General features: G+C 29.7%; 1 protein-coding gene across 1 annotated transcript; it reads right to left on the reverse strand.

Moving 5' to 3' along the window:
* Window positions 1-9,015: 9,015 nt before the first annotated feature.
* Window positions 9,016-12,424, reverse strand: LOC133673649 (aspartyl protease family protein At5g10770-like). The gene is made up of 3 exons (XM_062094486.1): window positions 12,239-12,424; window positions 11,068-11,493; window positions 9,016-10,195 (listed from the first exon to the last, which is right to left on the reverse strand). Exons 1-3 carry the CDS (start codon window positions 12,402-12,404, stop codon window positions 9,375-9,377), a joined length of 1,413 nt encoding a protein of 470 aa, XP_061950470.1. The 5' UTR covers window positions 12,405-12,424; the 3' UTR covers window positions 9,016-9,374.
* Between the last annotated feature and the right edge of the window lie 12,182 nt (window positions 12,425-24,606).

The following is a 24,606-nucleotide window of genomic DNA, read 5'->3' on the forward strand; positions in this document are numbered from 1 at the left end:
GGCTTTTCTCATGCTAAACAATTCATTTGTAAGCGGGTTTGAAGTAAATCATCCATGTTTAAATTGGTACATTCATAATAAATTCTCTCTTCCATGCATAGTTATTAAACCTAGATTGGCCTGGGACCCGGTAGCTGGACCGATCCGGGTTTGTTAAAAGACCGGCTGGTGCAACAATCTAGCAAAACTCGGTCGACTCAGGCGAACTTGGACAAGATCTGTTTTTTTTTCAAATGTGAGTTTTCTCCTATACCCCTCTTTTTCATATTTTTTTAGTTGGTTATTAACACTTTTTAAAGTTCACTATATAAATATTGGAAAAATATTTTATTTTTTCAACGTGGGATTTCAAGCCCTTTCGTATATATATTCTATGTTCACAAGAAAAAAGTTGTGTTTTTTTAATGTGAGATTTGAACCCTTTTCGTATATATACTCTATGTTTACAAGAAAAAAACTATGTTTTTTCAATGTGAAATAAAATTTTTTTTGGTTTAAATACTTCAACTTAAAAGGATAACATAGTATCTTTTCAATATGGGATTTGAAACCCTTTAATATATATACTCTATGTTTCTAAGAAAAAAGTTATTTTTTCAATGTGGGATTTAAAGCCCTTTTGTTCATGTATTCTATGTTCATAAAAAAAAAGTTAATGTTTTTTCAATGTGAAATTTGAAACCCTTTAGTATATATACTCTATGTTTCCAAGAAAAAAAATTATTTTTTCAATGTGAGATTTGAAGCCCTTTCGTATATATACTCTATATTCACAAGAAAAAAGTTGTGTTTTTTTAATGTGGGATAAAAAACTATTTGGTTTAAATACTTCAACTTAAAAGGATAACATAATATATTTTCAATGTGGGATTTGAAACCTTTTAATATATATACTCTATGTTCACAAGAAAAAAGTTATTTTTTTCAATGTGGGATTTGAAGCCCTTTAGTATATATACTTTATGTTTACAAGAAAAAAGTTATGTTTTTCAAGGTGAGATAAAAAACTTTTTAAAATATTCTTTTAAACTTCGTTAGTTACAACATGTATAGCCTATATTTACATGGATTTTTCTTAAATTTTTCATATGAAATATTAAAACGTTAAATATTTTTTTAAATTTTTTCAGGTTGATCCTGACCCAGGTTGATCTGTGAAACCAGGGACCCTACCCCTTGGCCGAGTCAACCCTCGGGTCGAGTTTGATAACTATGCATCCACGTTGTTTCTCCTAGAATTTGAACCTTAAATGATAATGTCCATGACAACTGTCGCGCGTGCCTCGTGCAGCATCAATGATAACTTTCATTCGTTCGCTTGTTCTTTGGGAGTCGCCACCTAGTATTTGATTGAAGGTTACTAGGAAACCCGAATGTAATGGTCATTGTCAGAGATTCGAGCGTAAGGGACTGATTATGACTAGGGAAGATATTAGCACCCCTAGCGCACCCTACTTGAGGTAAGCTGCTTCGTGGTTTTGATATATTAAAGAAGTTTTAATTTTTTTGTCTTTTCATTGGATATCAGGAATATGACTTACAGGTAAGTTTATAATCCTTTACCGTGAGCAAATCAAAACATTAAATTCTTCTTTTATCTTCGCGATTTTATTATAAAAAAACATCCATAAAAAAATACAAACACACATTCACTTTTACTAGGTTTTACATATACACCCATGATTACATGTTACAACATAACAGAAATTAAAAATTCAAAATGAATGAAACAACATTAATCTAAATATACATATCAACATTTGGAAATTACAAAAAAAGAAACCTCGGGAACAGTGTTGGAAGGTTTTTGGACTAGGAAATAGTGGCGGCAGGTTTTCTCCACGCGCCACCACCACTGGCGACACGTGGACTTACGCGCCGTCTCTGGTGAAGGCACCAAAACTGGTGGATCGGGAACGTCTTCTTCTTCTTTGTCTTCCTATACCGGCGGTGACGTCGTGACCTGCAGAACACCCAAAATCGCAACAAGCAGTCGATTTTAGTTTTCTTTTCTCCTTCTCAGATCTGGTTCATTCAGGTCTTCGCCATCTTCAAATCTGTTTCATCTCTGTTTTCTCTCTTCCTCTCGGTTTGATTTTTCTGTCTTTTCTGTTCCTCAGGTGGCAGATCTGGCGGTTGTCTTCCGCGGCCGCTGAAGCCGCGGTGGAGATAGGCATGCTATCCAGTCGGGGGGAAAAGGAGAAATGACGTCTACAACTGAAGAGGGAGACCGTTGGGTTTTCACCGGTTGAAGAGGGAAGATCTGTTTGCTGCGGGTTAGAAGGCGGTGCTCCCGGTGGCTGAGAGAAGAGCAGTTGAGAGGGAGAAGGCCTGGTGCGTGGCTGGTTTGTTGGGGTCTGCTGATTGAAGAGGAAAAAGGAAAAGGGAGCGGAGGTTGGAGGGGAGAGGCTGGCTTTGGTTGTGAGACAGATCGGAGGGAGAGAGGGATTTGTGGTCAGGTTTGTATGGGGTGCTTGGCAGGTCTGTGTTGATGAATGGAGGGGAGTTGGATCTTGGCCAAGGAAGGGGCAAGGCTTTGGTTGTGTTTGTTTTGGCCGAGTGCGGGGGGAGCGACCAGCTGGTTTGAAAGAGATGAGTTTAGGGTTAGGGTTTTGAATTTTTTTTTGTGTTCCTCTCTTTTTCAACCCCAAAATTGCCCTTCTTGTTGTATGTGTTGGAAACTCCTATTTATAAGCAAAAATGTTGCTAGGTCTTCAAACTTGGTCTCTTAACTTCTTCTTCTTCTTCTTCTTCTTCTTCTTCTTTTATAAATTCTTCTTATTTTTTTTGTATTTTTTGAAACAAGCAATATCAAGGTCAACCTAACGAGGAAAATATATGATTTTTAAAATGACGAGTTAAAAGTCGAACGCGTTTGAAAGACCTTTAAAAATTTAAATTCTTTTGAGTCGATGCTGAAAATGCTAAAAATGATGCAAAATATATTAAAAAAACATATTTTTTTGGATTTTCATTATTTTTCGCTATTTTTGACTTTTTTAAAAAAATTTATCAAAAAGGTGAGTCAAAATTACGTAACAACAACAATGAAACCTATTCATAAAAAAGAAGAAGAAGCTAATTTGAAATTAGAGATATGATTATCTAAATAATTTTTTACATGCTAATCTCATTATTGAATATTGAAAAACATGTTGAAAACATTACAAATTCAAGCATTTAACCTCTCAATTTTTTATTAATTTATATTCAACACATCTAAATTCTAAATACATTATCTTTATATTTATAAGAAAATTATAAGATAAAGATAAGCCCCAACTATATATTCTATTCCAATAAGAATTCTAAATACTACTTATACAAGAATTCTAAACACAAATCCTTTTTGATCTAGGACTAGGATTTCAACTAATATATCGACAATCATTCATTCTTTTAAATTGATGTTTTTAAACACTCAGTTTAACAAAGAAAGACTCTTATTTAAACAAGAACTTTTTTAGTGCAAACACCAAGTAATCTTTTAAAATTCACAAACAACTCCAATTCAAGAGACTTGGTGAATATATCAATAACTTGTTCTTCACTTTTACAATAGTTGATCTCAATTGCTCTATCCTTTATGAGATATCTTAAGAAGTGAAACATTAAATCAATGTGCTTGCTTTTACCATGTGGAACTGGATTTTTAGAGAGTTTAATTGTTGAGTTCTTGTCATAAAAAAAATACCATAGGCCTTTGTCTCTTGAAATTAATTTCTTCAAGAAATCTTTTCAACCATATTGCTTGTTATACACATGAAGTTGTGATCATAAATTCAACTTCAGTGGTTGATAAAGTGATAATTGATTACTTTTTTGAAGATTATGAAATATCCCATGAACCAAGTAAAAAAAAATACATCCAAAAGTGTTTTCTTCTATAATCTTAATCTCCTACATCATCATCAATAAAGTCAATCAAATATGACTTTCTTCCTTCTTATAAAACAATTCATACTCTAAAGTACCTTTCAAGTATTGAAGTATTCTTTTAGCTGTCAAAAGATGAATCTCTATTAGATTTTCTATGTATCAACTACAAGACTTACTTAATACAATATATTTTGTCTTATTGTTATCGGATACATCAAACTCCTTATAATCTGCTTGTAAAGACTATCATCAACCTTCTTTCCTTCATTATCTTTATTTAGTTTCAAATCAAACTCAATCGATGTATTCACCAAATTGCAATTCTTCATTTGAAAATTGTCTAATACTTATTGAACACATTTCTTTTAAGAAATAAAAATTTTGACATTTGATTGAGCCATTTCAAAGTCAAGAAAGTAATTTAACTTTCTAAGATCAAACATATAAAACTTAATCATCATGTATCTTTTAAAGTTTTCAAACATAGCTTCATTAGTACAAGAGTAAGTCGAATCATTTACATATAAGCATACAAAAACATCTTTCTTTCATCTTTAGTTTTAATAAAAAAGCATGCTCATATAAACATCTTTTAAATATTTCCTTCAAGAAATAAGTATTTATATGACTATACCAAAATCTAAAAACTCGCTTCAACCCATATAAAGCCCTTTTCAACTTACATACCTTATGCTTATTATCAAATTTTACATAACCAGGAGATTGATCAACATATACCTATTCTTAAAGAGGTATCAATGTAGAAAAGCTAACTTCATATTCAACTGGAAGATAGACCATGAATTTTGAGCTGCCAAAATAATAGTCAATATAATTCTATCATATATTGTAACCAAGGAAAAAAACTTCTTTGTAATTGACATTGTACTCTTGGTTTTAACCTTTAGCTACCAAGTGTGCTTTTATATTTTTCAACTTCCTTATTCTCCTTCAATTGTCTTATACACTCATTTTACACCACTAATCTTTTGTACTTTTAGAAGCGCCATCAGTTTTCAAGTGTGATTTTTCTTAATGGCATAAATTTCATCATTTATAGTCTTTTGCCACTTTGTTTTTTTTTACAACATCTTCGAAACTCACACGATCAAAATATGAGAATAAAGAAAAATGAGTAAGTGAATAAACAAATTGGTTGATTCTAGTTACCTCATAATCACTCATTTATGCAGGCTTTTTTCTAATAAGTTGTGATTATTAATCATTATTTACTGATGTTATAACGAGGTTTGATCATCTATTATTTATAGTGCAACCTCGATAGGGTTCTTCTTTTTCTTATCACTTTCACCATTTAAATTCACCTCAAATATTTTTCTTAACACCATCATTGCTCCATGTCCATAATTTTTCTTCATAAAAAATAACATCAAGACTAACAATACATAACTTGGTACTGGGATTATATAACTTATAAGATTTACATTGATCACCAATACTAATAATAATCTAAGCTATATAGTAGAAGGAGAATAAATGAAAAAGAAAAGTTTAAAACTAAGGAAGGTAACTTCAAAATTAAGGTGAAGAAGAGTTGAAAATTTTATAAAACACTCTTCATTCAACCCCCTTAATTCTTGTAATTTATCAACCTTAATTACATGTTATAAAACAAAGTTAATTTGATAATTTTTTTCTTTAAAATCTAGCTTTTTTGTATAAATAAAAACTATTCAGATTAAAGAAGAACACTGTTCAAACTTTTTATTTATAGGCTCGATAAATAAAACAAATAACAAGGGTCATTATGAGTTATTTGAAAAAAACAAAAGAAGGAAACTTCCCCTCCCATGTTATTGTCTATTTTTCATATGATTCAAAAAAGAGATGACCAATTGGCTGCTCCTTGTTTTTCTCCACCTTTTGGAAATTTTCGCACTTCATTCTCCATCACAAATTACACGTTATCGCGTTTAGGCTGTCGGCTACGCTTGGAGCTTTCACACAAAGAGGGGATTCCATGTGTATAGTGAGTGAGTGATTTGCACGTTCTCAATCCAATCAACGGCAAAACACGCCAATATATGAAGAGTCTTTTTCCACAATATTAATTTTTACGGGGAAAAATTGATGGGGGCAAGGTTTTTTTTTAAAAAAAATTAATTTAAATTATTTTTAAAGATTTATTTAACAATATTTTTTGATATAATATGATGAAAAATTCAAATCTTACCACTCTAGTAACTCAAATTAATTAAAACAATTAAATAAAAAATATTAATGATTTATAAGTTTGAGCTAGAAAATAAGAGAAGCTATAACCTCATATAACTTCTTAGAATTAAGATAGGTTTCACTTTATTTCATCTACTCAAATTTCACAAGATTCGATTTCACGCAAGAAAAGGCATTTCTCAATTATCATTGATAGTTTCACGGAAGACTAAAACTTTCAAAGTCAAGAAAAGGCATTTCTCAATTATCATTGATAGTTTCACGGAAGACTAAAACTTTCAAAGTCAAGAAAAGACATTTCTCAATTATCAATATTGATCATATGGAAGTCCTATAATTGGGATGATTATTTCCTTGAAGTTCTAGTAATTCTGGAAGTCCTATATTTCCTTGAAGGATATGATAATATGGATTTTCCGTGAGAGATCAATAATTGGGATGATTCGGACACCGTTGAATGCTAGGAAATACTAGTTTCGGTATCGTCGAATCAAACTATTTTTTTTATATAAAAAATAACATTTGGGTATTGAAATGAGAAAAAAAAACCATAAAAAATTAGTCATAATAAATATGTAACAATACTAATAAAGGCCTAAGCTAAGAAAGGACATCTCACCAAACCTGCAATCCAGATTATATGATTAGAATAACTTATAAAAAATAAATAAAATTATAATTTTTTTTATATATAAACTTTTTAAACTTGTGGTCCAAGTCATTAGACTCGAAGCACTAAATCAAGAAAAACCATGATGTTCAATTCCCAGTAAATTAAATATTGAAGGATGAAATTAAAAAAAATTCAACTACACAATTTTTTTAAAATATCAATTCAAAAAATGATGATGATCAATATTACTATTATTATTACTATTATTATTATTAATTAATATTATCATTATTAAAATTATTATTATTGTTGTTACTGCTACTTTCATACTACTTTCATAGGTGGATTCCCTTTCATAGGTGGATGTTAATCCTTTTATGAAAGAAAAAAAATCATTGCCTTTATAAGTATCAAATCCTTGAAAATAATCTTGGAAGAAAGTTTGAAAATTAGACCTTGCATATGGAAAGATTGGGCTGTTGTTCTTGAGGAAAAATTGATTTGAAAGATATGTTTGAATCAAAATCTGTAGTGGATTTTAGAAGTTAAATTCTGATTTATTGTAGATGGCCTATTAGAGGATATGTTTCTTTCTTTTTATGCTGTCAAGATAATCAATTAGGATAAAAAATTAAACCCTAAAAGATCATGAGAGCGTGTTCTTCAAAGTTGTTTAATTTGAATCTTCAAAGCGTGTTCTTCCTCAATTTAAACAAAGCGCACTGTTTCAATTAGGAATAGGTTTTTTCTAATTTAATCGTGCCAATTTCAGCCTAGTCCCTCCATTTTGACATCTTTTTGCTCTTTGGTCCCTAGACTCCCAATTTTTTCATTTTGGTCAATTGTTTTCTTTTTCTCTTATTTTTTTTTCATTTTCACCCTTGAATGAACTACAACTGCCCTTTGATTTTTCTATTGCTCTCATATGACTCCTTGTTTCTTCAACTCTTCATTTTAAAGCCAAATCCACTCCCAATTATAATCTTTCTTTACAATTAAGCCCCTAATTGATTTCAAAATCATCTTTGAACTTCTAATTTATTTCAATCTTAGCCAAATTAACTTAAATTAAACCATTTTTCTTTAATTTATTTTCAATTCAATCCTTAATTATAACCCAAAAATTCTCAAACTTTATTTTTGCTTGAGATACTCAATTATTGGTCGGATTTTAACTTGAGTTATGTATTTTGTTTTTTTTTTATTTTTCTGTTCTTTTTAATGGTTTTCATGATTTATTTTTATCACACAAAAATTAAATAAAAATAAAAAAAATAAAAAAATGACTAAATTTACTGAAAAAAACACATATATATATATATATATATATATTCTAATTTTCAAAATATATACAAAAAAAAAGGTCAAGAATTGAGCTATTACAGTAAATACAAGGTACTTACTTGCAGAAAAACTTAAGATCATATTCAGATAAAAATTTATTATTGTTAAGGATCAATCATTTATCTTTAAAATTTTATTATTATTTTTTAATGCAAAATAAAAATAAAAATAAATATAACTAGCTTCTTAAAATTCCAATAACATCACCTTGTTTATTTACCTTTCTAAAAAAGATCCACCAATTCAAGGAAATATTACTCAAAATACATTTACAATAACAAAATCTACGCTCAAGATTAGAAGGAAATAAATGAAAAAACAGAGTTTAAATCCAAGGAAGATAATTTGAAAAATTAATTTTTATATTGTTCAAAAATACAACGAACAACTTTATAAAAAAAAGTTTCTTGTCTAATTCATCATTATACAGTACACGGAACAATAAATATCTGAGTTTATTAATCTGATATGTATTTAGAAACTTTGAATCAATATTTTAATCACGAAAATTGGGTTGGGAGGCCGCTCAACTGATAAAAAGACATCATAATGATGTTCTCATATATATGAACAGGCTGCCTAAATTGTGGGCAGACCCTCGCTGATTATCTAGTGAAAACTCCTTCAAGTGGCTAACGAAGACTAGAAACATAGGTTTGTGAAGATATAGGGTATCATAGGACAAAACGTGAAACGCTTGCTAATGTTTTTTCCCCATTTAAAATATCTCAGCAAGATTCTACCCTGTCTGATAAGGTTGTAGGTGGCCATGTTCCTACTAGCAAAACGATAATGAGATTTGAGACAATATCCTGCTTGGTGTCATATAAGGTAATATATAATCAATATGGGATATCCAACTTGATGTAATATAAAGCTAATATGAGCTATTATTCTTACCTACGATAGGTTTTTGTTGACAAGCAATCTCTAATTCATTCCATTTTACTTCTAAAATATCCTCTGGAATTGTAATAACCTCATTTCACCACGAGAAGGTCGTTATTGTTGATAAAGAAACTATAAATTCCACAGGATTTTTTAGCTTAAAGCACTCATACTAGCTTCAAACCCTATGAAGCATCTCCTACAGCTCCCTTTCAGCTAGAATACTTTTTGTGCTTCTTGCATGTACAAAGCAAAGGAACAAAGAATTGAATCCCAGTCCCTTTGTAGAGAGCTTATTGCATATGCTGTATGTAAAGTTTCTTAAGTTACTACACACACCTTCCTATTAGTTTTTCCTATATATTTCATTTCAGCTCGCATCCCCGTATAAGCTGATCTTACATTCATTTATTTGTAATGGAGCTACAATTGGTCATGGTTCTTGTTTGTCATTTCAGCTACAACCACCAGGGGCAAATCCAACCCTTCCTTTTGCACCATCATAGACCACTTGATAAGTCCTTTGCTGAACATTTCCAAAAATTGATGTATCACTATCATCATCATTTCCTGCGAAAGCTAGGCAAACCTTCTTCAAACCGTTCACTGGATACAAAATCCCTGACACATCAATATCCATCTCGACTCCGCCTTTGAAGGTCACACCAACCTTGGGTATCCTTACCGTGTCATATTTACTAAAATCATAGCACGTATCGAAAATAGAATACCCACTTGTCGAAGGATAATCTGTCATCAAATTTTGAAATGCTGAGCTGAGCTCGGAATATGCTGTCGGAGACAGTCTCGTGATGACCGTGCCAGAGTCAATAACGGTTCCAGCTGAAAAAGCCGATTCATCTATTGATAGCTTGCGCCCTCCAACACTAAGTCCGGTTATGTCCAGGCCGTAAAAAGGCGTCGAGTCAAAGTTTGCAGACAAAGGAGTGAATTTCACAGACTTAGAGACTTGTCCACCAAGACTGAGGTAACCTTTGGAGCTGGAGGATGCCGGTAGGCAATAAGAGAAGAGCTTTCTGTATGTTTTAGCAGTTTGTGATGGCAAGGCTAACTTGGTCCGACCAAGTCCCAGCAAACCGGCTGCTCCTCCAAATAGGCCATTGTTTTGTTGCCCGCACCCAAATAAGAAGTTCTTGAACACATTTGATGATGAAAGGGTTAATGTTTCTGAAGCAAAATTTCCGATTGAGTAGGAGCCGTCTCCATATTGCACCTGGTAAAGGCATGTCGAAGAAGAACAACTTTGGCTACCTTCTGCATAGTAGAGAAATATATACAACTATGCTTAAATACCACTCCTCATGACTAAAATTCCAATTTGTATCTTATTGTTAACACCCTGCTATAAAATGAAAAATTAGGATTGAATATTCTCGTTCAAATGTACAAGGAGCATAGATTTAAAAGAAGAAAAGTTTTTTGTTATGTAATCGAACCAATAAGATGATAAAACACATCAATTAATTTATTGTTTATACGTTAGTCATATAGTTAAGAAAATTTCTACGATATAAAATTGAGTTTCAGAGGAAATCTTTGAGAATTATACAAATATTTTGAGAAAAATGCATTATAAATACATTTTGTAGTCAAGCCTTCATTATTATTTTTTTGATAATCAAGTCAAGCCTTCATTATTATTCGTAGGTAGTGGATTTTTTTTTTTTTATCTTGAATGGAAAATAAGGTAGGTTTTGACATTGGATATCACAACATTTATAAGAAATTAATTCCGCCAGCATTTATGCTAAAGAATCCATTGCGACGAAAAACTTAGGAATCATTTGATATCATTGACGGTTTCTGTTTTATATTTCTATTTAAAAATTTTTGAAACAGAAACAGAAAACTTGTTTGCTTTGATTTTTTTTTTTAAAAAGCAAAACCACCAAAAATTTACACAAATTTCTAAAACCATTTTACTTGATTTTGGAAAATTTTGACAATTAATTAATGATTTTTTTATGTTGAAAAGACACAGTTTTCTATTTATGTTTTTAAAAATAAAAAATAAAAAACTCGATACCAAATGACCCCTTAACTATTACAACTGTTATTATTGTATAGTTTTATGCTTAACTATTGTACTGTGCATTAGAGTTACTTTTCCAACGAGAATTTCTTACCTGACGCGACTAATTTGCACAACGCCGAGGAACACGAAATGTTCTTGTATGAAGTAGACGTGCTCGGATTTAACCTTGGCTCCTTCTGTTTGTAGCAAGTCTTCACGCATGGCTCACATTGAGTCCAAGTGATATCGCTGCCGGTGTCGAATATGAGGGTAAATTCTTTTTTCGGTGTGCCGAGACCCACAGTAACAACATAATCACCAGCACCGATAGATGCACCAGACTGGACCGGCAATGTTGTAGCCTGCTTCTCTGGGAACATGCCACGACTTGAGAGCCTAGCATGAATTGAATCCACTCGATTTTGGTCTCGAAGGAAGATTTCCATGTTAGAAGGAGCATCTGCTCCTTTCTCTTGATTCACTATACCAATGCATGGGCCATGCCTGTGCACCACTTCCAGGGATAAACTGTTTGAAACTGAAATGCATAAACCTTGAATTAGTGTGATGACATGCAGGCACTCGACTGAGTTTATTACCTGAGGTGGTCTTAATTAGGAATAAGTTGAACCATCCATGAATTCATTTTATTGAAAAGAATTTTAAAGTTTTAGATATAAAATAGGGCGGGGCTGGGCAGAGCTAAGAAATTGAGATTGGAGAGAGTCCAAGAATATATCAGTTAGTAAGATTTTATGCATGACTTTTGTATTTGTTTAGAGGGTTTTTATAATTAAAATAAAAAAGGATAAAGATTTTGGAGTGATTTTTTTAGAGGGACTGTACTTAAACAAACAAACGACAATTAGACATGATTTTCAATTGTTCTTTTTATCTTTTTAAACCAAGAGTGTGTAATATATAGTGCTTTTAAAAATGTGTTTTTTAATTGAAAATATATTAAAAATAATATTTTATTTTTATTTTTGATATCAAGACATCAAAATCATTAAAAAATTATAAATATATCAATTTAATGTATTTTTAAATAAAAAAATACTTTAAAAAACATGTTAAATTATATTATCAAATGAAATCGAAGCTGACAAACGTTAACCAAAGTACGAATTTAGATATTCATGTCTATCATTCAAAGAATTATTTTGCATGTGCATAGAATCTAAATAAAGAATCGTGATTAAACCAACATAGGATCAACAAAGTTGAATATATATAATTAATAAACGTGAATCAAGAAAAGATTGCTCGAATGGTAATTAAACCTTTAGAAGAGTGGTTGCAGGCAGTTGTTGGCAGAAGAGAATTGACTTTAATAATATGAAGATAGCTTTTCGTAGCCTCATTTTCTTCAACAGCATAACCCTTTTCCAAAGAGAATAGAAGAAGAAAAACACCCAGAAGAGAGATGGAACAAATTGGGGTGGCCATTGGAAACAAAGTAGCCCTTCTCGTTCGTAGTTGTGTTGCCAGAACTCTTGCTCATCGGGGCCTTATATACTATAAAAGCATTTAATATTTAAATAAAATGTAACGCAATAAATCAAGTCTTGGCCAGTGATAACTTTTCTAGCTTAATTGACCTTTGCTTTGAAACCACTAATTAAAGCATTTAATATTTAAATACTCCTTTCTGGTGTTGTCCATGATTAAACAAAAAGATTTCAGTACCAAAAAGGAAGCTTCATTCATGTATATATGAAATTGCGGGTGCGAAATTGACTGAATAATAAGAAGCGACCAGAGGTTATTTTAAAGTCCTGGCCAAGAATTGGGTAAGCTGTGATTTTTAATTTGAAAAGTCAGGTGGTTGATTGAAAAAACATCCAAATTTTGAGGTTGCAATTATAATTTACCTCAGGATTTTCGATCGAATTTTCTGGAAAATAACCTCCAACATATATAGGAATATATTTATATTCCTATATTTCAAAAAAAAAAAAAACAGAAATAGTATTTTCACCTCAAATTTATTGTTTTTTTTCATAATATATCACAAAAATCCTTCAAATGAATTAGAATGGAGTACTTTGTAAAAAGATGAGTTCAAGATCATAATTTTGGGTAATAGCAATCTTGTAAAAGAAAAATACATTTATCAAGCCCAAGTGCGCCACTAGCATCCCATTTCAGTGGATGGAGACCAGTACTTTTTATTAATTAATTACTAGATCTCCTTCAGAGAAGTTTCTTCACTATGTCCATTTACCTAAACAAAGATAAAAGAAATTAATTTCGAGCACTCTTAATGGGATACTACTATTCTTTTCACTTACATTGTAAATCCACTATCACCCACTAACTAATACTAGAATTTATACCTTTTATATATATATATATATATATATATATATATATATATATATATATATATATTATGATTGATAATTGATGTTACTTAGCCTGTTTGTTTTTGTATTTTAAAAATATTTTTTTAATTTTTTTTTCTTCACTTTAAATTAATATTTTTTTGGTATTTTTAAATTATTTTAATATGCCGATATCAAAAATAATTTTTTTAAAATAAAAAAATAATTTTGATACATTTTTAAATAAAAAATATTTTAAAAAACAACTACTGTTATCACATTTCTAAATACTCTATAATCAAATAATCATAGCAACACCAAAGAAATCAAAGATCAAGACTCTCAAGTCAAAGCAAACAAAATTAAGATTATTAGCAAAGTGCCAATTGACCCAAGTCAATGATAAGGCAAATATCCACTTATTCTTGAGGTGGAAGACTTGAGTTCGATGGTAAAGGGAAAGCATGATTTTAGATCTTGAAAATTGAATACATTCGATATATTTAATGAGGCACCCATGACTTCCAATATTGGAAATGTGAAGCACAAATCCACTAAACATGATACTCTTTAATTAAACTCTAAGCACAATTAATACGCACATGGACCCATTAATTACGCGAACTTCCTTGGTAACTAATTAAGCTTATAGAGTAAATCATCTTTTTTAGCCAATTATAAGAGAAACAATATGGGAAAATATATCTATCTGATAATTAGCTTTTGCTTGTTTTTTTAATTACACATGTATATGTTTTCAGCAAAACTAAGTTCTAAACCAAACATTTACTTTTAAAATTTGAAACAATAGCTACTTAATTTAAAATAAAAGCCCTTTTTATTGATATTCTTATCAAAATCTTAATTAATCACTTAAATAGAAATTTTTTTGAGAGAGAGATACAGATTACATTGATAGCCAGATTATCCAAATTTCATATAAATTAAGTTATTGTTTTTTTGTTTTCTTTTTTCAAAATTTCAAAGAATCTAGCTAGTAGTTCCCAAAACTAGTAGTTCCCAAAAACGATATATATATGTCATGGTTGATGATCTCCATGCAGAGCTGGTTTAAGGTGAATGATAGCTTTGAGCAAAATTATAAACGAGATTTTTTAAAATATTTATGAAATATTTTTTTATTATTTTTTATGTATAATCTTCATTTTATACTTGAAATCTTTTATTAAGAGAAAATAATCTTCATTTCATAAAAATATATTTAATAAATATACCTTACTTATTTTTATAACTTTTTATTAAATAAAATCTTTGAATCATTATCAAAGTGACCCATAATTTAATCTGACATTGTCTCAAGTGACCGTTAACTTAATCTGATTTTGTCTCAATAAAAGATCATCATTGTGATTTATGAAAAAACATAGTCTTGGTCATGAAAACTTATTGGTTGATGACTGTGAAACCATTCTTTCTAATTTACTTTTATATATATAAACAAATAGTTTAGTATAGTTGTTGAAGTATTAAAAATATAAAACAAATACAAATTGCATTGATATTAATGTACGTATTATTTGTTTTTAAAATTTTATTATTTATTATTGGATATAAATACCAAACAAATTAATTGTAATTAATTTTTTAAAATTTCAATAGCTCCACCTTGATTGATTGCACACTAATCAAGCTTAATGAAAGGAACTGAGAAAACAAACTGAACAAATCTATGCTCTTGAATGACTAAAGAAAAATGGAGTAGAAAACGCGCGTATGAAGGAAGGTAAAAGAGCTCGATCGACTACTTGTGTGCAAAACATATTCTCTTCGATCCATTTTTATTGAAATCAAAATTAAAGCAGAATTAATTTTGGTGATTATTAAAATAAATCCCATCACTTTACCTTAGTCACCCTCCATAAAAATAAAAAATAAGCAAAAAAATGACTTAAGTTTGCTTTTAATTACATAAATTATAAGAAAATCTTCTTATCTTTTAACTTTTTAGGTTTATATCTATTATATGTCAATAAAGGATTTTTTATAATTAAATTTTTATTTACTTCTAATTTATCTTAAATATGTTAAAGAGTGGAAGTTCCTTGATAGGAGAGCCATGTCCTGTAGTCACAGTATAAAGTAATCATGGTGTCCAGTTTCATCCATAGTGCGTAGACCCAATATTGTTTCCATTCCAACCTTAATTTGCTTGGGATGGCAGAGGCAACTTTCAGCCTCACATCCCTACCAATGGATAGATTGAATGGCCCTGAGTCCCTCGACCTGGAATATTGTTTTTTTCATGGAGGAGCAAAACGATCTGTGGATCACTTGGAGGAATCATTTGCTAGCTATTGGCGCACTTAGATTTGGTATTGGACGAAAAACTTTTTGCTATTGTCGACTTTGAGATGAGTAATATCATAATCGAGCAATCTTTCAACTTTGATTCTGATTGAATTCCAATGATTATTGCTATTATGTGGTGTTGCAAAACACGTAAAATGACTACAAATGTATGAACTTGTATATTTCGGAAAGATTTTTAGTTGCTAAGTTATTAAAAAAATAATTGTATATAGTTGAAAATTAGAGCCATCACTTAATAATTAAAAAAAAAATCAAGGATCTTAAAATATATTGTAATGATTTTAGAGATTTAAATAAAGAGTTAATTATGCTTAAGAAAAGAATCACATCACTCTTATAGCATCTTTTCTTACAAAAATTTACCTTCATTAAATGTTCTCTCTTAAATTTTTTTTATTGCTATTAATTATCCTAATTGTTTTTTATTTTTTTATTTTTAATTTCTAAATATTTTGTGAAAAATTTGACGTCGGTCTTTACACACGTAAAAAAAAGATATTAGTTCAAAAAAAATAAGAGACTCGTAAAAAATATTAATGTGAAGTCATTAATAATTTTGATCAAAACTGCTAAAAATAAATATAGCTTATAATTTAATTTTAAAATCTGGACATTAATTTCTTAAAAAAAACATATAAAAAATAAAGATTACCCCTGAATAGGGAGATTTCATCAAGCTTTAATGACAAGAATTTAGCTTTGGTCCCGGAGTAGTCACTTTTGTTCAAAAAAAAAATCTTGAAAATCAAGATTTTTTTATCATTATTTGTTTTTTTGTTTGTTTTTTTAGAAAACATGGGTTTTTTATTTTTTGGTATGTAGGTCCAATGAGCTATTTGATTTTAGCCAAGTCTTAATTCACTTAATATACTTGTTATTAAGTCAAAATATATGTGTTTTTTTTTATGAAGATGCTAAAATAAATAATTTTTCAAAAGCTAAAATGTAAAAAATATTTTTTTGGTGTTTTTTTAAAATAAAAAAAAAACTAAAAAGACAAACATTTTTTTTATTGTACAATGATACAAAAAATGATTTAAAAAAATATACTTGTCATTAAAACCCACAAAATATTTATTCACATAAATTTGATGTTGTCTTTGTTTTTTTTACTTAATTTTTTTTTTGTTACGTTTTTTTTCCTGAACACAAGTATGCTTATCCTAAACCCATCAACCCTATGAGTACAACCCAAAAAACGTAGCCCAGATTAATAGAGCCAAAGCCCAAGATTTATTAATGTCTACTGAATTAATTAGGGTACCGTATGGAGTCATTTTAACAGAGAGAAAAAAACGCCTCGCCGCTCCCCTCGCCCAGAGACCAAGGTACCGAGGACTTTCCCATGCTAAAATCCTACCATACCTATGGAACATCAAACCAAGATTATTTTTTCACGTGGAATTTGAAACTTTTTCATACATGTATTTTATGTTTATAAAAAAATAAAGTTAATTTTTTTATGTGAAATTTGAAACTCTTTAATATATAAACTCTGTATTTCTAAAAAAAAAATTATTTTTTCAATGTGGGATTTGAAGCAATTTCGTAATTATATTCTATGTTCATAAAAAAAAAGTTATGTTTTTTCAATGTGTGATAAAAAGTTTTTTGATTTAAATACTTCAACTTAAAAGGATAACATAATATTTTTTAATGTGGGATTTGAAATCCTTTGATATATATACTTTGTGTTCACAAGAAAGAAGTTATTTTTTCAATGTGAGGTTTGAAGCCCTTTAGTATATATACTCTATATTCATAAAAAAAAAAGTTATGTTTTTTCAATATGGGATAAAAAACTTTTAAAAATATTCTTTTAAACTTTATTATTTACAACATATATAGCCTATATTTACATGGATTTTTTCTTATAAAATATTAAAACTTTAAATATTTTTTTAAAAAATTTCAGGTTAATCCAGGTGGACTTGGATTGATCCGTGAAACCCGGGACCCTCAGGTTGAGTTTGATAACTGTGCATCCACGTTGTTTCTCCTAGAATCCGAACCTTAAATGATAATGTCATGACAACGAAACCTATTCATAAAAAAAAAAGAAGCTAATTTGAAATTAGAGATATGATTATTCATTTATTTTTTTACATGCTAATCTCATGACTAAATATTGAAAAACATGTTGAAAACATTAAAAATTCAAGAATTTAACCTCTTAATTTTTTATTAATTTATATTCAACACGTCTAAATTCTAAATACATTATCTTTATATTTATAAGAAAATTATAGGATGAAGATAAGCCATAAGCCCTAACTATATATTGTATTTCAACAAGAATTCTAAATACTAGATATTTAAGAATTATAAATACAAATCCTTTTTGATCTAGAACTAGGATTTCAACTAATATCTCGACAATCATTTATTCTCTTAAATTAATGTTTTTAAACATTCAATTTAAACAAAGAAAGACTATCATTTAAACAAGAACTTTTTTAGTGCATACATCGATTAATATTTTAAAATTCATAAACAACTCCAATTCAAAAGACTTAGTGAATATATCAATAACTTGTTCGTCACTTAACAATATTTTTAAATTTAAATTATTTTTTAAAATTTCATTTAACAATATTTTTTGATATAATATGATGAAAAATTCAAATCTTACCACTCTAGTCACTCAAATTAATTAAAACAATTAAATAAAAAATATTGATGATTTAATTATAAGTTTGTGCTAGAAAGTAATATAAAGTTATTCTTAACTACACCTTCATATAACTTCTTAGAATTAAGATAGCTTTCACTTTAGTTCATCAACTTGAATTTCACAAGATTCGATTTCACGAAAGACAAACTTTCAAAGTCAAGAAAAGATATTTCTCAATTATCATTGAACATACAAGTTCTAGTAATTCTAGAAGCCCTATAATTCCTTGAAGGATACGATAATATTGATTTTCCGTGAGAGATCAATAATTGGGATTCGGACACAATTGAATGCTAGGAAATACTAGTCTTGGTGTCCATACTTTGTCATGGGATCAAATTATTTTTTTATACAAAAAAATGATATTTAAGTATTGAAATGAGGTAAAAAAACATTAAAAATTAGTCATATTAAATATGTAACAATGCTATTTATGCCTAGGCCAAGAAAGGATATCTCACCAAATCTGCAATCCAGATTATACGATTAGAACAACCTGTAAAAAAATAAAGAAAATTATAATGTTTTTTTTTATATATAAATTTTTTAAACTTGTGACCCGAGTCATTAGACTTGAAACACCAAATCTAGAAATGCCACCTGCACATAGTTCTGCTGGATGAACCATGCAACCTGTCGTGGGGTTCGAGCCGACGCAACGTTGTCTAGCGACGATAGAGGCTTCTGTCGTGCCTCCTGTGTGAGGTGTTGTGTGTTGGGAAGATTTTTTTGATTTAATCATAAAATTATGATTTTAGGAGTCGTCACCTAATATTATGGTCACTATGAACCTATGGTTTATGAGAGTCTGGGTAAGGGACTGGTTGTGTAAGGGGAAGACTCATCACCCCTAGTGCACCTTACCTAAGGTAAGCTGCATTGTTGTTTGATTGTTTTTTTCTAAATCGGGTTTCTATTCGTTGATCTTTTCTAAGGTTTAAGATCGATCTCTCTTCATGAGAGAGTCTCTACCTAATCGGGTTAAGCCCTAACAGTTCTAAAGTCTGAATTTTAGCATTGCATTTATTTACATCTTGTATCTTTCATAAGGGAGTACTTTATCGTGTAATTTTACACCCCACAGATATATTTTTTTTCTTTTTGAAAATGTTTTGAAATTTGTTTTTGAAAAATTTCGGAGAAAACCAGGTATTTTAATATCGGATTTGTATTTGACAGTGTAAATATACAACTTGATATTACACAAAATGAATAGAAAAATATTTGAGAAAATCACAATTTTTTTTCAAAATGATTTTTGATTTTTTTTTTAAAAAAATAGGGGTCAAGCCATACCTAGCCACTTAGGCTGGGCCATAACTGGCCCGGCCCAAACTAGGGGCTAATTAATTAGCTTCTTGCATGCAGCAGCCATGACAAGGAAGAAAGAGGCAAATGCAGGGAGGAGGAAGTTGCCTAGCGTGGGGGTCTCGGTCGTTATGAGGTGGCTCAACTGGTGACTTAGAGGACAGCGGTTGAGGTGATGGTGGCCAGAGTCGGCTGTGGGAGGAAGAAGAAAAGGTTGTAGAGGAGAGAGAAAGGCTGGAAGGAGAAGAGAGAGAGAAGGTCACGGTGGCTGCTCTGCCACTGGTGAGGAGCTGGGTTGATGGAAATGATGGTGTTAAAGCTGAATGTGGAGATGGAGGTCGGTGCTGATGTTGCTGCTGTTGGTGCTGGAGAAGGAAGAAAACAAAAATGGTGGTGCTGATGAGCTGCTACCTCTGTGGAGGAAAAGGGAGAAGAAATCAGAGGAGAGGGAGAAATGTGGTGGAGAGGATGGTTGTCAAGCCGGTGGTGGCAGTGGTGGTGGCTGAAGGCACGACTAAGAAGGAGAAAGGAGAAAGAGTACTCGTTGAAGAAAAGAAAGGAGAAAAACAGAGGGGTGTGGCTGATTTTTTGTCAACTTTGGACTCGATTTTCTCCTCCCTCAGGCCACAAATCCACCTCTATTTATAGGCAGTGGAAGAGGGAAATCGTTTCTACACGGGGGGGGGGGGAATTACAACCCTTGATTCAGTTGGGAAGGATCCCAACTGTTAGTTCAAATTAGGCATGATACACTGTCAAATCTGCAGCTGTAAGCTGCCTGAGTTGTCCTCTTTGGGGTGGTGCCACGTCTGTTTGTTTGCTAGTGAGCCGGTGAAGACCATAGCCAGACATAGAGGGATGCCTGGGGATTAGTTTCGTCCAAGTTTTGGAAAATTTGTTGGATGTTAGGTACATTCAATGTAGCTGCAAAGTAGGTAACCGAAACAGTTATGTCAGAGAATTAAAGAAAAAGCTGAACAGTACCAGAATTCTTTTTTGGCCAAAGTTCATTTCAGTCCTCCCTCTTTCAAGTGCTTTCAATTGAACCTCTAATTAACCATAAAATTTTCAATTTCTTCAATTTCACCCCTGGTTTTTTGTCAATTTCACCCCTATAGTTTGGCGCCTTTTACAGAAATATCCTTGGCTGTGAATTTTGTCAATTCAACCCCTAATTGACCCCAAAACTTCAATTTTCTTGCAATAAGCCCCCTAATTTCAATCAATTAACTTGATAAAAATTAAATTTAGTCTCTTAAAATTCCAATCTTTTTAATTAAGCCCAAATTAGGCTCCCAAACTTAATATTTCACCAATTAAGTCCCTAATTAATTTGACTCATTTAAAGTATAATTAAGTCCTTGCACTTAATTAAATACTTCAATTGGACCCAAATTAATTCTTAAACATAATTAAAATTCAATTTGGCCCATGATTAAATCAAATTGGCCTATTAAAAATTTAATTATGTCATTGAACTTAATTTGTATACAAATTCGTCTAATAATCATTTAACTTGATCTTGAATTTGTATTTTTTTCTCAATTTTTGGGCATAATAGGGGTACAATTAGGCTTTGAATTTCCTCCAAAAATTACAGCTTGATTTTTTTCTATTTTTATAGTCTTCCTTGATCTGCTTTCTCCACATTATCAACCTTTATTTTATTTTATTTATTTCTATTTTGAAAAAAAAATTGATTTTTGAGGAATAACCTAGAATTGGGTTATGACAGAACCGATTCTATTTTCGGTGATCGATTATGTTTCATCGGCTCAACTTCGATAAAATGGTTTTCATTCATTTATTCAATGGAGTTTAAGATGTAATATTTTTTTAATTTGTTTAAAATTCTATTTAGTATTGTTTTTTAAAATGTTATTTATTTAGAAATAAATTAAAATAATATTTTTTAATTTTTAATTTTTTTAATATATCAAAATCAAATTAAAATTATTAAAAAAAATTAAAATTAAAAAATTAAACTTCTTTGGAACCAAATTTTGCTGATCGTCAAAGATATATCCTGTCCAGTCATGTTTCCTCTTTTCCTTTTAATTCCATGAGCTACACTTATCCCCAAAAATTCCCTCCTCTGTTCATTTCATTTGCCAAAAAGTGAAATAATGCATTTTTTTTTAACTTGGAGTAAAATTAAGGCTAAAGTTTTTTTAAAAATTACTCTTGAACTAAAAGATCTCTGATCTTTATCCTAAACAATATGATTTTTTGAATACGGCCCGTTATCAGAGAAATTGAAGAAAAAACCCCCATAGAAATCCTACCATTTCCCTTTTTTTCCTCTGCCAACTTAAGAAAATATATTCACCGCCAAAGAAAAAAAATTGAAATGATTTTTAAGGGTTTTTTCCCTTAAATTTCTCAATAAAACTCTAATAGTGAGACCTATTGAGAAAACCATGATATTAAAGATGAAACAACAACGATTTGTATTTTCAATCAAGCTCGAGAAGTTTTTTACAATTTGGCTCAAAGTGGGATCTTTTTTAGTTGTACCCATCATGTGCTATGAAAATTCATGGCTGGTTTTTCTTCCACCCAAAGGAAACATCGAAAGAAAGAGATGAATAGCTGCTGCTCTGTTCATTACCTTCTTTTCGGTTTCCTGGGAACCATTTTCCTTTTAATTCCAGTGCTACACATATCCCCAAAAATTCCGTCCTATGAACATCACCACAAGGTCCACGACAACAAGGAAGTGAGATTTGAGCAAATATCTTGTTAATTAGCACCCTTTTTTAAAATATTAAAAAATATCATAGCTTGAAAAGCTATATGTGAAATAGCATCTATATGATATGATTAATAAATCCAAAATTTAAGTTTGTTAAATAGCAACATTTAAATAAAAAAATTGAACACATGAAAATAAAATTAAAAAAATAAAATTCAAGACATGTTGGGTTAGGTCCTTCCTTGATTAATTAGATTTTAGATTAATCTAGGTTAAAATTGATCTTTATATATAACCTAGTCAACTATAAAAAAAATAAAAACACAACATAATAAATCTAGTAAAAACTCAATTTTATTTAAAACAATAGTAAGATGATAATGTTTAAAATGTATTTTTAAAATATTTAGATAATAATATTTTAAATTCATCCAAATTAACTTCCTAAATAAATAACTTGGTTCGGTCTAAAAAAATTATTTTTTAAAATTATTTTTTTATTTAATTACACTATAATAAAAATATGCTTGATATATGATATATGTTATGAGATAAAGTCTGACATACTGAATTTATATATTATGTTAGAGTATAATATAAATCATATCTTTGAGGATCACTTAATAGCTTAAGCTATTGGGTTAAGATGATTTTTTAACATGGTATTAGAGTCTTGATAACCAAGTGATCATGAGTTTGAATCTCATTATCCCTATTTATATGATAAAAATTAAACATAAGGTAATGTAACCCTGTGCAAGTTTCAACCACTTGGTTCTTCGATATGCTGTTGTGTTTTTTATTTTATCTATTTTTTACCACTTGACAGCAACATTCATTTGATATAAATACATATTAACAATATAATATACAGTTTAATATATAGTAGTTAAAAGGAAAAAAAAAGACTGGGGAGATATTACTGTTCATACCGTAAGTTTTTCCAAATATTTTAGATGAAAACATCTCCACCTATGACCAACCAGATCGACCATAAGACTTAATTTACTAATAAAACCTGTTAGGTCCACGACCAAAAGGAATACACCTGCTTGTGTTTTAGGCTTGTAAATGATAATTTAACTTTTCACTATTTTTTTTATTGGGTTACATTTTATCTATATTAATTACTATAGGATTTAGTTTTTACTTTTTTTCCTAAATAATTTTTACTTTTTTAATATTCTTTCTTATAAATCACATGCTTGTTACCTACCAATCTTACAAACTGTAGGGACCAATTGTACGAACGTTTTTGTTCAAGGACTAAATATTTTTATTTTTCCCAAGAATTAAAAATAAAAAAACTTTAAAATTAAAGATTTCATTCCTTTATCAAGAATAAAATTAAATTCAAGTTGTTAGATGATTGCTTTAAAACAATTGACTACTAATTTTAATTTAATTAAAAAAACGAGGTTAATAAAATTTAAATTTATAACGATTTAGTTAAATAGTTTATAATATCATGTTAAAAAAGCATATTAACTCAAAAGATTTAATTAGATAAGTCTTGTAAAATGGTTTTATATTAATTTTCTAACAATTTCACCTTTTAATATGAATTTATCCGCTAATCTCTTTTCTTTGATGGAAACATATAATTGGTGATTGGTAAATAAATCCAAACTTCTGAAGACAAGAACAGAGTACTATTTGAAATCTCACCATCAATCAATCTAGAGAAAAAACATCAACCTGTGTTTCACGTTGTCTGAACATGGCTCTGATCTCACTAAAGTTGAAGAACGACCCCCTAAAAGCAAGATTTAAAAAATGTGCTTATCAATTGAAGTAGATTGTTTTGGATGTTGTTTAATTTTAAAAAACTTGTGTTTTGAGCCTGAAAAGAGATGATAAGTACATTGAAACAATAAGTAATATTTACTGTAATTCTAAACATTACTAAATGATATTACAATAAAATATGCTTTAAATTAAGAGGATATTTGAAAATGTAATAGTAGTTATTTTTAAAATATTTTTTATTTAGAAATGTATCAAAATAATTTTTTTTTAATTTTTAAAAATAATTTTTAATATCAGCACATTAAAATGATTTGAAAACATAAAAAAAATATTGATTTGAAATAAAAAAATTTTAATTTTTTTTAAAAATATTTTTAAAATATAAAAATAAAAAGGCTCTATAATGGAAAGGGTCGTAGGCCAGTGTTAAGATCAACAACCATATATATTTGTAGTTGATAAAAAAACAATTCATGTTTAATCAAAATAATTTGTGCACATCGAGATAATTTGATCATCGTTTATTTTAAAAAACTATACTATCTAGGTTATAATTAACTCGTTGTG

Source organism: Populus nigra, chromosome 15 (genome assembly GCF_951802175.1).
Source record: "Populus nigra chromosome 15, ddPopNigr1.1, whole genome shotgun sequence".
NCBI classification, from domain to species: Eukaryota; Viridiplantae; Streptophyta; class Magnoliopsida; order Malpighiales; family Salicaceae; genus Populus; species Populus nigra.